The following is a 12,759-nucleotide window of genomic DNA, read 5'->3' on the forward strand; positions in this document are numbered from 1 at the left end:
AGTAAGGTGCCCCCCCCCCAACAGTCCAAGCCTATAGCAGCTAAACTAACGTGTCTACATACATGCACTCCCTTAGGATAGGTTGAGGGAAAAGGGTAGCAAGTAAGAAGTAGGAAACAGAGGTGGAGAGGCACACAGGGAGAAAGGTCCCTACTGGAACCTTAATTGGTTAGAGGTAAGGAGTAGGTCTGTGGCTACATTCCACATTCCCGGGCCGGGCTAGGCCTTCTCTGCAACCTGTTACCCTCTATTAGAACCTCGAGAGGTCAGAGAGGGGAAAGGTTTTGGATAAAGTTTTAAATATAAGATCTACGTTTTTAGGATTTAAGTGAAAGAGTAAGAACTAAAATGTATAGGTGAAGAGGCACAACGTATCTACGTCAATGCACTCTTATTAAATTATTTTATTTTATCACTATAAGCTTTATCAAAAAGGAAGGTGTTAAGCGCACTCTTAAAAACGGATAGGGTGTCTGCCGCCCGAACACAGACTGGAAGCTGATTCCACAAATATGGAGCTTGATAAGAAAAGGCTCTGGCTCCCATTGTACTTTTAGAGACTCTAGGAACAACCAACAACCCTGCATTCTTGGAACGCAATGCCCTAATAGGGCATAATGAGTTCTTTAAGGTAAGATGGCGCCTGCCCATTAAGGGCTTTGTAGGCGAGAAGAAGAATTTTAAATTCTATCCTGTGTTCTATAGGGAGCCAGTGTAAGGCAGCCAGAACAGGAGTAATGTGGTCCCTTTTCCTAACTCTGGTTAGTACACGAGCTGCAGCATTTTGAATCAGCTGAAGCGACTTGACTGACTTCTTGGTACTCCCTGATAATAAAGAGTTACAATAATCCAGCCTTGAAGTAACAAATGCATGGACTAGTTTCTCTGCATCGTTTTGAGGCAAGATATGCCTGATTTTTGCAATGTTACGTAGATGGAAGTAGGCGGTCCTTGAAATTGATTTTATGTGGGCGTTAAAGGATAAATCCTGATCAAATATAACACCAAGATTCCTTACAGTCTCACTGGAGGCCAAATTAATGCCATCAATATTTAGTGTATCTTTAGATAATTTGTTTCGTAGATTCTTCGGGCCAAGTACAATAACTTCAGTTTTGGTCGTGTTTAACATCAAAAAGTTTAAGGTCATCCACGTTTTTAAGTCCTTAAGGCAGTCTTGAATTTTATTTAGGTGATTAATTTCATCAGGCTTGATTGATAAATATAGTCGAGTATCATCCGCATAACAATGAACATTTACAGAATGATTCCTTATAATATTGCCTAGCGGAAGCATATATAATATGAACAAAATAGGTGAAACTCCTCCATTGAGCTATTTTGTTTACTTCTGTGACATGGTGACATCACTATGTAACACTCAAGCACCTATTGGCTAGCGCTCCAATACATTGTAGGTGATAGGCTAAGGGGCGGGATATCCCTAAGCGGTTGACAACACAACAGTCTCGGCCAGCTAACCAATCATAGTTTCAGACAGAGGGTGAAAAGAGCTGCTGCCGTATGAGAAGAATAAAGACCTTGTTGAACAATAAAGCATGGAGACATGTCACAGTAGAGGCACAAAATACAAATATGAATCCCGAAAAATACATAATATGTCTTCTTTGAAGTGTCTGTTTTAATGCTTTTCCCATGAGGACAGTTAAACAATACATCATTTTCTGAATTTAGAAAATAAATCATGTTAATACTGTATCCGTTCCTCAGCCTGATGTTCTGGACCGACTGGGGGGACAGAGCGGCCGGTGTTTACCGGAGCTACATGGACGGAACCAATGTGTCCTGCATCGTGTCGGAGGGCGTCCGCTGGCCCAACGGGATCACAGCTGACGACCACTGGCTGTACTGGACCGAGGCCTACAGCGACCGCATCGAGAGGGCCGACTTCATGGGGGGCCAGAGGACTGTTCTCATTGGGGGGCTGCCCCATCCGTATGCCATTGCAGTCTTCAAGGTGACACTGTTCATACAACACATAAAAAAAGTCTTCTAACTTTTCTACAGTCTTGTATCAGAAAATGTTGAATGTCCTCGCTAAGTATCCGTTTTTACAAGTTTGTGTTGGATGCTGTTTCCAGAATGACCTGTACTGGGACGACTGGTCCAGGATGGGGATCTTCAAAGCTCCAAAGGCGGGTTCCCAGAGCAACGAGCTGATTGTTGGCAGACTCACCGGGGTCATGGACCTCAAGATCTTCTACAAGGGGAAGAACAGGGGTGAGGAACAGAGAGTACACTCATGTCCACAAAGTTTGAAAGCTTAGCAAGAATTGTGAGAAATTAATCATGGTAACTAACGGTTGGTATACTTTTGACTTCAGTAAATATAACCTGTTTCTATTAAGGCAAATAGTAAATGATAGGAATAAATAATCTCAAAACAGACTCTGCATATCACTTTTTAGTCCGAGTTGTGTTGACCAATCAAAATGGGGCAGGTAAACAGTCATTACAAATCAAATAAGAGACAGATTGCATTAGCCCAAATGCAACTTGAAACGTATTGATATTGTCTGACAATGATTTAACTGGTAAACCACTTATTATTGGAGAAATCAGTTTGTGCACGTTGTCTCTCAACTCTTGGCTTCATATATTCACTGGCTCACATCAGAATCGCAGAAATGTAGCCCGTTGCCCCAAGACAGATAGTCGATGGGTTCCAGGATTAAGGTAGAAAAAGACCTGTTAGGATTTCTGCTTAGAGATTTTCTAAATGTATTAAAAATGTCCCGTGTGCAGGATTTACGGGGATTTATTTTCAGAAATTGAATCAAACATTCATAAATATGTTTTCAAGTGTGTAATCACATGAAAATAAGAATGGTTGTCTGGTAGCAGGTGCACTCTGTGTTTCCCTTGCCAGTTTCATATAAGCCCACCACGAACTAACAATCCGTGGGTCTAGAGAGAGACTTTTAAATGTAACTTTACCTTAAGGCCACAGTAGGTTCTCTGCAGGCTTGGAAAGGGAGGAGTAAGCGGAGGTGAATTCAGTTGGATGCAATCTGTAACCTCAATGCTAGATGCAACTGTATCCTGTACACAGCTCCTTTAATCAAATGTAGTAATGCTGAAACTGAGGTCTGGATCTCTTGTCCCCAGGTCACAACGCCTGTGCTGACCACCCGTGCAGCCTGCTGTGTCTGCCTCAGCCCGGCCATCGGCACACCTGCATCTGCCCCGACGGAGCCCCCACCATCACCATGCCTAACGGAGAGGTGCAGTGCCAGTGTCCCACCGGATACCTGATGAAAAACAACACCTGCATCAAGACGGGTGAGACACATACTGAGCACTCATTGTGATCTTTTGCTGTAAGATGTATGATCTTGCCTCTGTAAAAATTAGGTCTTAATTTCACAGGGAGGTTATCTGGTTTACCCTCCAGGACCTGTAGGATGGCTTGTGACTCAAGCCAACTTTACTGTCTTTAAAAGCCTGTTTTAAGATCAGACTCAAAATATAATATCAAATGAATCAAGAAACCTAATAAACCTGTTGGTACCAACTGTTTCATGCTAGCTAATGAAAGTGGAGACTGAGGCTTTCAGAGGATCTATGGCTGGCTCAGGTATTGATAATAAAGGAGTTTCTGAGTAGTTTCCAGAACACCATCCAATCTTGCAGGAAGGCACAAATGTACAACACAAATAGCATTGCTGTCTCAAGGTGGTATTTCTGAAGAATTTTGACCATTTTAATACATTTTCGAGTAACCGAAAATGCTTAAATGTTATGGTATCAACCCAAAACTTTCTGTAACAACTTATAAGACATAAAAAAGCATGGGGATGATCATCATGTATTTCAATCGTAATGCTCCAAACCCTTACTTAAAACTTTTACATTTGAATAAGCCACTAACTAGGGCTGCACGAATAATCTAATACAATCATAATATGAGCCTCTGCGATTGTTGAACCACAAAAGGCTGCAACTTAATTCAAAAATGTGCATTTGACATATGTTCTGTTTATGTGCACGTTGATTATCATTTACGCCCACGCTGCATGGCCGTCCTGTCAGCTTCTGTTTAGTCCTTGAAGCCTGTGCCTTGTTGGTCACATGACTATCCGCTGTGCAGAGTCAGAGACCAGTTTAAATGGTTGCTAATGCCATCAGCTGCTAGACGCTGAACTAGTGACATTTTCTTAAATCCGTGCAGCCCTCTCACTAACCAAAACCACAATGTTTATTAGAGATTTATATAAACCAAAACTGCTTTCAGATGATGTAAGCCACTTCTTTGGGTCATAGACTGTTGAGTCTGTATGAATCTCTAGGGTAAATATGCTCATTCTTTCCTCCAAATAGAGCACAGCTGTTTGCCCAACCAGTACCGCTGCTCTAACGGCCGCTGCATCAGCAGCATCTGGAAGTGCGACAGCGACAACGACTGCGGAGACATGAGTGATGAACAGGAGTGTCGTGAGTACTCAGCCACTGCTCTCGCTATGCAGACAAGGGCTCTTTCTACATTAACAACAAACAGCTACAATGTTGTCCTTGTTTAGCCACTGTGGTGGGAATTTATTTATCAAATGTGGATAGAGAATCAAACCATTCAGCTGTCTTTGTCCTATTTTATTTCTTGCAAGAAGGTTCAGTCAGTCATACAGAGAGCATACAGTCTGCAGAGTGAAAGACGAAGAGTAGAGTTTGGGTTGCATATTTAAACACAGAGAGAGGAGAAAGGGAGGGGTTGAGCTTGGTGATAATATATATATATATAATATATTTTTCTATTACAGCCACTACGACCTGTGACCCGTCCAACCAGTTCCGCTGCATGGCCTCGGGTTCCTGCATCCCTCTGGCCTTCAAATGTGACCATGAAGACGACTGTGGAGACAACAGTGATGAAGAGCACTGTGGTGAGATGGGGCTTTTTTTTTTACTGCAGCCAGCAAATGTGAAAAACTGTTATCATATACACTTTGTTTTTAGTGTTCACAGAGTTTTTAGTGTTTAGAAAGATGATAATAGGCATAACAAAAGTGGAAAACTGTTATTATTTAACTCAAAAAAAGAAAGAAGTCATTTATACATCAGTTTCTCTCCCTGTGTTACAAAAGGTTGTTCCCCCCACAGTGAACCAATAATCAAAGATAACATAGAAAAGTCCTAATAAATAAATATTCCATCACATTACCCACCAAATAAGCACTGATATTTGGTTGACTTCAACAACTCAATCAATCCAATGTCAATCATATTCATTTTGATAGAAGATACATTTTTAGGTTGCTGACGAAATATGATGACAGACATTTAAAGCTTCATTCCAATACCATAACAGTGCTTTAAAAGTAAAAAAAATCATAGTTTTTGCCAGTACTAACGATAGTGTTGTTGCATCTCTCAGACACTCACCAGTGCGGCCCTGGAGAGTTCACATGTGCTCGAGGTGTTTGTATCCGCGAGGCGTGGCGCTGCGACGGAGACAACGACTGCAGAGACTGGTCTGACGAGGCCAACTGCACAGGTGAGCGCTGGGTCACTGACTGTGTACAACATGAAAACAATAGCAATCTCATAAGCCATGAGAACGTTATATTTACATACATATATTTGCGAAGGTAGAGATTTGTATTTGCTTATGCAAAAACTAAATTAATGCATCATCAAAGCATAGCCACTTGCACTAAGTGTGTGTTGCAGTTAGAGTTGTCCTTTTGTAAGGGAAATTATGGTACATTTGTCAGCCCTTTGTTTTTCATGACTAGTATGACTTCATCAGCAGTCAATGTTGCAAAAGGACAAACTAAAGTGTCGTTTAAACAACAACAAATATGTTTTTTAATCTCCAAAAAGGTGGAGATTACATATTTTAGAATAGTATTTTTAGTGGGGAAAAACTTAAAGGTCCCATGTCATGGCCATTTCCACTGATCATAATTCCATTGTTGAGGTCTACTAGAATAGATTTACATTGTTCAATGTTCCAAACTCACATTGGTTTCGCATACAGCATCTCTGTATAGTATGTGTATTCAGCAGTATTCACTCTCTCCACTAAACGGCTCATTGCAGCTCTTGCCCCCCCCCCTCCCTGTGAGCCCAGTGTGCTCCGATTGGTCGGGGACGTTGTGAATCTCGCTGAGCTCCGTGGAGGTGTGATTTCCTTGTTTAGCGATACACAGCGAAACACAGCCAAACTCACCCTGAGCACACACAAAGTCACAGCCGAAGTAAAAACAATAAGTGTGGCTTGATATTGAGTAAGAAAAAGGTTGATAAACGCTGTGAGAATGGGTCTGCAGAGAGAATTTCGCCACGATCCCAACTGTCTGTTATCAGCCAGGGAGGAGAGATCAGCAGAGCTGCATGCACTGAGTGTGTGAGGAAGTCCGTGGATTGGTCAATTTGGACCAATCAGCGGGGGCTTAACGTAACAGCTCCGCGTGCGTAACGTAACGGCACAGATTGGTCCATTTCGTTCCGGGTACGGATGACATCATGATGTACCCGGAAGAATCAAATGGACAGTGACGTATCTCCAACGAGGCGTTTTGGGGAGGTATTTTCTGTGTTAGAGTTTTACTCCCTACAGGGTGTACTTTGAGGGTTTTGACTCTGCACACCGTTTACATGCATAAAAACCTTCATAACACACAAGGGGAAGGGGAATAACCGGAAAAGCATGACATGGGACCTTTAAGGATATTGTGACTCTACTGAAATGTTCAATATTATATTTTTCATTGACTAAAATGAGACTACAAAAGTTACAGGTATATTTGAGACTTAAATGGCCTGATATTTAGTTTCTATAACTTGACCAAGAAAACAAAAGGTTGACTAAATATGATATCATATTTTTTAAAAGGCCAAAAGTCTGAATAAAACAATAGATACAAAAATTAAACTGCAAACACTACATTTCAGATTAAATGGGTTTAATGCTCTCATGTGTGAAGCTATTCTCTGTTTTACCCTTAAATCTCTTCCTGTTTGTCCCTAGTTGGCCACCATACGTGTGAGGCCAGCAGCTTCCAGTGTCACACAGGTCACTGCATACCTCAGCGCTGGATGTGTGACGGTGATGACGACTGCCAGGATGACTCAGACGAAGACCCCCGGCATTGTGGTAAGCTGAGTGACTCACACACTCAACAGTGTCATCGTGACACATTTTAGACGTGTCAGACACACACTTAACTCTCAGCTGGATCATGGGTGTGAGAGTGTCTATTTACTTCACAAACGAGGACTTCTGCTAAGAAAAAATGGTGCGTTCCACTTAGTACCAATAGCTGGAACTGCGGCCACAGCAAACGTAACTTAAAGTAAACGGCAGCACTGATTGAGGTTTACTGTAACTGTGTAGTCTGTTCACATTTTCTTTTCCATCAACCAGCCTTTAAACACTGCCAGAGCCCATCCCGTGTCCCCATTAGTGTTTACTTCCTGGACTTCTTCTTCTGTGGATTTCTTTGACTTCCAGCGCTCTATCTTTCAACCATTGTCTTCTCTTGCGCTCTTTTCCTTTTCTTTACTGGGCACTTTAGCCATCATGAATCCAAAGTGTTGTGCTCTCCACAAATATAAAAATGATTGTTCAAAAAGTAATCCACAGGGTTTACTGATGGAGGAAAACAGCTGACGGTTAATTGACCGGACTTCTTTCTGCGGATTGATATGACTGCACATAGTCCCTAGATCAGAGTGTCCTTCTTAGCAACGGTCTGCTAGCGAAAAATAACAGACCTCTGGAATGTCCTAATTGACCAATCAGAATTGAGTATTTAATTAGGCTGTGTAATAAAATATATACACAGTCATGAAATGAAAGGTGATTAATAATCTAATTCTGTGTGTTTCCAGGAGGAACTAAATGTAACGGCTTCCTCTGCTCCAATCACACCTGCCTGCCGGCCACCGCGCACTGCAACGGCATCCAGGAGTGTTCAGACGGAGCTGATGAGCACAACTGTGGTGAGAGACCCCCGAATGTTAATAGATTTCTCTGTTTTAGGAGTTAATCAGTATTGTATTTGACACGTGCGTAACATTGACTTTTTCAATATGTATGGAATATTTATCGGACCCTTAAATACCTGTAGAAATCCTGTAGAATAAGTGTGTTATAACTAGTGTTTACAAGTCCTTAGCATGATGGTTTCTGTCTTCTTTGTTTGACCCACAGACCCGCTGTGTACTCGCTACATGGAGTTTGTGTGCAGGAACCGAGCCCAGTGTCTGTTCCAGTCTCTGGTTTGTGACGGCATCAAACACTGTGAGGACGGATCTGACGAGGACGCAGACTACGCTGGATGTGGTGTGTTTCTTACCTTTATAATCCACGAATGTAACACTTTTTAGGGAAGTAACTCTAAAAAGCAGAACTTCAACTTATGGTGCAATGTACGGAACAACAATAATAATAATGCTGCATAAGGGAAAACATTTGAGGAGGAAGATTATCAATTTATTTAGCATTTAGAGAATTAAAGGTAGGGTAGGTAATTTCGGAGAAACCTGCTCGAGTGCGCTGTCATTTGAAAATACACAGCCGGAACAAATCTGCCACTTCCTTACAGAGCCCCTCCTCCAACACACACGAACGCGCACATGACCAATGAGGGCACGAGATAAGTTTGTGCACAGATGGAAGGCTGACAGGCAGGTAGGCCATCCAGTTATTTTAGCCGGGCCGGCTCAAATGATTGGTCGTGCTTTTTACACTACTACGGCTTCCACAGATGACATTTTTTTATGGAGTTTTTGTCAAAGCACTTCAGATATTCATTGCTATCGGGATGTTAAGAGTATTCCATGGAATATAACAAAAAGTGTATCTCGAGCCGGTTTCTCAAACTTACCTACCCCACCTTTAAGGCACATTTTTTTTTAGAACAAAGTCTAAATGTTGTTAATAAAGGTAAACCTTTCAAGATTAAAGTATGAGTCTACGGAATGTTCAAATTACTCGCATTAGTGAATAAACTGAAAGTTTGACTTAATTCTCAACGTTTCAACTCATATATTCAAAATCTCCCCAAAAAACATCCTCATTTACCCCCACCTTTTGCCTGGCCTTGATACTCTTTCGTATCAAGACGTATTTAGTTCCTGTAATCGTGCCTCGGGATGTTTCTAGGTGCATATTTTTCTCATGATTCATTTCTTTAAAGTGATGGATTTGACACAAATCGTGGGGAATTTGAAACTTCGTTTTTGAACCCATTCACTGCAGAACTAGTCATTAGTTCACTTTGTCTGATCATGTCACTCTCATTCCTTCTGTTCCTCTTCCAAACTAAATGATACTGTATTCTTATCAAAAACAGACGCAAACTTTGCAAATATTGAAATAAATGTTAAGTCGTGTGGTTTGTTATATTTGTTTATTATAATAATATAAGAAACAAAAAAAACAGGTGTTAGAATAAGCTGAAGGAAAAAAAAGTTTTAAATTATGCCTTAAATGTTTGTATCTTTTTCAAACACTTTTTTATTACCGTTTGACAAAAGTTGTAAAATAAAAAAATATAGCTACCACTAACTAACAAAAGGTAAGAATAGCAGTTTTTTTATAAAATGTTCATACCTATACATCTTATTCTATTTCAAACCTATAATGCTATAAATACATGAAAAAAAATCTGTCTTGCTTTGTTCCAACAAACAGATTTCTGTAACCGCTAATGTCCCTGTATGTGTTCCCTCAGCCACGCCAACTGAGTTTGGCAAAGTGTGTGATGCCTACACCTTCCAGTGTGCCAACGGAGTGTGTGTGAGCCTGGAGTGGAAGTGTGACGGCATGGACGACTGCGGGGATTACTCTGACGAAGCCAACTGTGGTACGGACGTGTTTGTTCACAAATAGAGAGGAACACACACACATCAAATGATTGTGTCATTTATTCTAAAGAAGAGGAAGTGCAGCAATGTTTCAGCAGCAGTATCAAGTGTTAACTTCTGCTGTGTGTGTTGCAGCGGCTCCCACCGAGGTCCCAGGCTGCTCCAGGTATTTCCAGTACGAGTGTAAAAATGACCGCTGTATTCCTACGTGGTGGAAATGTGACGGAGAAAACGACTGTGGGGACTGGTCTGATGAGGCACAGTGTACAGGTACACACACTAAGACTACACTAAGGCTTTTTAATTTGCACAAATACACACATATAAAAAGTTAGAAGTTAAGAAAAAGTTAGAATTGTACCTTGCCTATTAGATTTCAGTACTCATATGTTAAGAAGAAAGAGGATGAAAGAAAGAAAAAGTTATTTGAAATGTACAATTCATTAATTTATTTATTTGTTCCACTCATGTGGTACATTATTCACACAACACATGTTCAGATTTTTTTTTGGCAACCAGTGTGTTTATTTGAGTGACAGATATTAAAGGGGGAGACCCTCCGCTTCTTTAACTGTGTTTATGTATGCACCATATACACCAAGCAAATTCCTCGTATGTGTAAGCCTTGCATAAACCTGTTTCTGATTCTGGTTCATATTTGAATTACCAAACGTGTGAATATCCCTCCCCAGTCATTAAACTTGAACCTCCAACCTTGTAGGTGGTGTTACTCCTCACAACGTGTCCCCTGGCCCCTCCACTTGTGCTCCCAACCGTTTCCACTGTGGCTCCGGAGCCTGCATCATCGACTCCTGGGTGTGTGACGGATACGCTGACTGTCCCGACAGCAGCGATGAGCTGGGCTGTCCCACAGGTAGCTCCTGTCTGTAGCACTGCTTCAGATCACATCATCTCCTTCATCATTTTCATAATTAATACTTTTATTTTTTTACCCGAGTTAAGACTAGAAAAACATCCCATTCAGTGCCAACATGTAAACTAACCTAGAGTCCCTGCTTTCAGATTATGTACACCACTTCTGTGTGCATATTCTGTAGATTTGAGTCCACCCCCTACACATCCCCTGTCCCCACCACCCTCTAAAAACAGAAGGCAGAATGATAAGAGTTTAAATGGTAATGTCGGAAATAACATTTAAGCTGTAAGGGATATGTGTTGTATTTTAACACATTAATTAAAGATTGGTGGTTTGATCTCCGGTCCCTTTAGTAAGCAAGTGTCCTTGGTAGAGGTGGGAGAAGTACTCAGATCTTGTACTTGACTAAAGGTAGAAGTACCAGAGTGTAGGAATACTCTGTTACAAGTAAAAGTCCTGCATTTCAAGTTTTACCTAAGTACATTTTGAAAAGTATAAGAATCAAAATATACTTACAGTACCAAAAGTAAATGTACCCATTTCAGAATAATATATATGATATGTTTTATAATGATTGATCATTAAAGTGTTCTCAAAGCTGGTAAAGGTGCAGCTAATTTGAATGACTTTGTACAGTATACTGCAGGGTAGCTTGTAAATGTACGGGTTGTGAGTGTGCTTGTCTATGTTTCTACTTACAAGCTGCTGCGTGTGAAGTGGTGAATGGAGACTTGCATAGTTGCCCATGCTACAACCTTCCACTAAGTTTGAAGACACTGATGACAATTAACAAACAAATCAAGCCAAAATCAGAACCCCCTTGGCACATGTAAATGAAAAAGAACAATAGTTATCGTAAAAAACTGTTTTCTCATTCTCTTGTCCCACAGCAGCTAACGGCTCTGTGACGGTGGCTCCAGTGCCCACCCAGGCCCAGCCCTCGCCTCACCGCTGCACCCGGGGGCAGTTCCAGTGTCGCCGACCCCCCCACTGCATCCCCGACTGGCAGCGCTGTGACGGACAGCTGCACTGCGAGGACGGCTCTGATGAAGCCCACTGTCGTGAGTACAGTACACCGTCACACACAAAACACAACCATAACAAAGTATTGTGTACAAGATTCAAATTAAGCACGACCACTAAAACAGTTGAATGTGAGAAAGTGAAACCTTAAGTTTCAAGGTTTTAATTAATGCCAAATTTGATCATGGCATAATTAGCATATGCAGACCAAAGCTAAAACATATCTAGGGTGTGGTTTTGGAGGTTATTAAGATTGTTGAATCCATTTCTGACATTTTCCGAATCAAAGATGGCAGTTTTAATCAGAGAGTGGCCATATGTGTACTCCCGGTGGGTAAATTGTTTAACATGTACTGTATATATAACACAGTTGTGTATCAGTATTAATACAATATTAATGCTGAATTTTACAGTTTTAAAGGGTTTGGTTGCTGATTGTGAAGTTAATCCTTGTGCCATTTATTTAAAGTAGTTCTACCAAAAGTAAAATGTTACTTGTACTGAACCGAAAACCTTATATAGTAGAGGTTTAATCAAAATAATGTATTATCTTTTAGCACTGCAAACAGAAATACTGACAGTGAGGCAATCCAATAACAAGAAGATCAATGTAAAAAGTCTCCCCCTCTCTCCCCCTTCTCTCCCTGCAGCCACCCGCGGGCCCCTCTCCTGTGTGAACGGCTCCCGCTGCTCTGATGGTGAGGCGTGTGTTCCTGACAGTGAGCGCTGCGACGGCTTCCTGGACTGCTCCGACCACAGCGACGAGGACAACTGCACCCGTACGTCCCAAACACTCTCCCCATCTCCACCTGTGTTTAGATATCAGTTGTAATTAATGTAGGTCTTAGTTGCATTTTCTTCAAAAGAAGCTCAGGTCTATTTTAAATGCCAGTATGTTAATATAGTACTTTACTATTCACTCAGTATTTTAAGAACAGTGCAATGCTGCCACATGCTGGCTGTTGGCGTATATTTCAGGCAGTGTGTTGAAAAGTTATGACGTTTTTTGGGGGGTTTTCCCTTTC

The 12,759-nt window shown here is 41.3% G+C and overlaps 1 protein-coding gene across 2 annotated transcripts in view; it reads left to right on the plus strand.

The window, feature by feature from the left end:
• Nucleotides 1-12,759, plus strand: part of sorl1 (sortilin-related receptor, L(DLR class) A repeats containing) — a 164,666-nt gene that overhangs the window by 127,580 nt on the left and 24,327 nt on the right. Inside the window, exons 20-33 of one of the 2 annotated variants that reach the window (XM_034239940.1) lie at nucleotides 1,732-1,978; nucleotides 2,103-2,241; nucleotides 3,130-3,303; nucleotides 4,342-4,455; nucleotides 4,779-4,901; nucleotides 5,393-5,512; nucleotides 6,992-7,117; nucleotides 7,855-7,965; nucleotides 8,177-8,308; nucleotides 9,702-9,833; nucleotides 9,970-10,104; nucleotides 10,556-10,708; nucleotides 11,602-11,772; nucleotides 12,385-12,513. In XM_034239940.1, coding sequence (XP_034095831.1) covers nucleotides 1,732-1,978; nucleotides 2,103-2,241; nucleotides 3,130-3,303; nucleotides 4,342-4,455; nucleotides 4,779-4,901; nucleotides 5,393-5,512; nucleotides 6,992-7,117; nucleotides 7,855-7,965; nucleotides 8,177-8,308; nucleotides 9,702-9,833; nucleotides 9,970-10,104; nucleotides 10,556-10,708; nucleotides 11,602-11,772; nucleotides 12,385-12,513 — 2,006 coding nt within the window. The remainder of the gene's footprint in view (nucleotides 1-1,731; nucleotides 1,979-2,102; nucleotides 2,242-3,129; nucleotides 3,304-4,341; nucleotides 4,456-4,778; nucleotides 4,902-5,392; nucleotides 5,513-6,991; nucleotides 7,118-7,854; nucleotides 7,966-8,176; nucleotides 8,309-9,701; nucleotides 9,834-9,969; nucleotides 10,105-10,555; nucleotides 10,709-11,601; nucleotides 11,773-12,384; nucleotides 12,514-12,759) is intronic. The other variant, XM_034239941.1, reaches the window with a different exon arrangement.

This window comes from Gymnodraco acuticeps, unplaced genomic scaffold, assembly GCF_902827175.1.
Source record: "Gymnodraco acuticeps unplaced genomic scaffold, fGymAcu1.1, whole genome shotgun sequence".
Lineage (NCBI taxonomy): Eukaryota > Metazoa > Chordata > Actinopteri > Perciformes > Bathydraconidae > Gymnodraco > Gymnodraco acuticeps.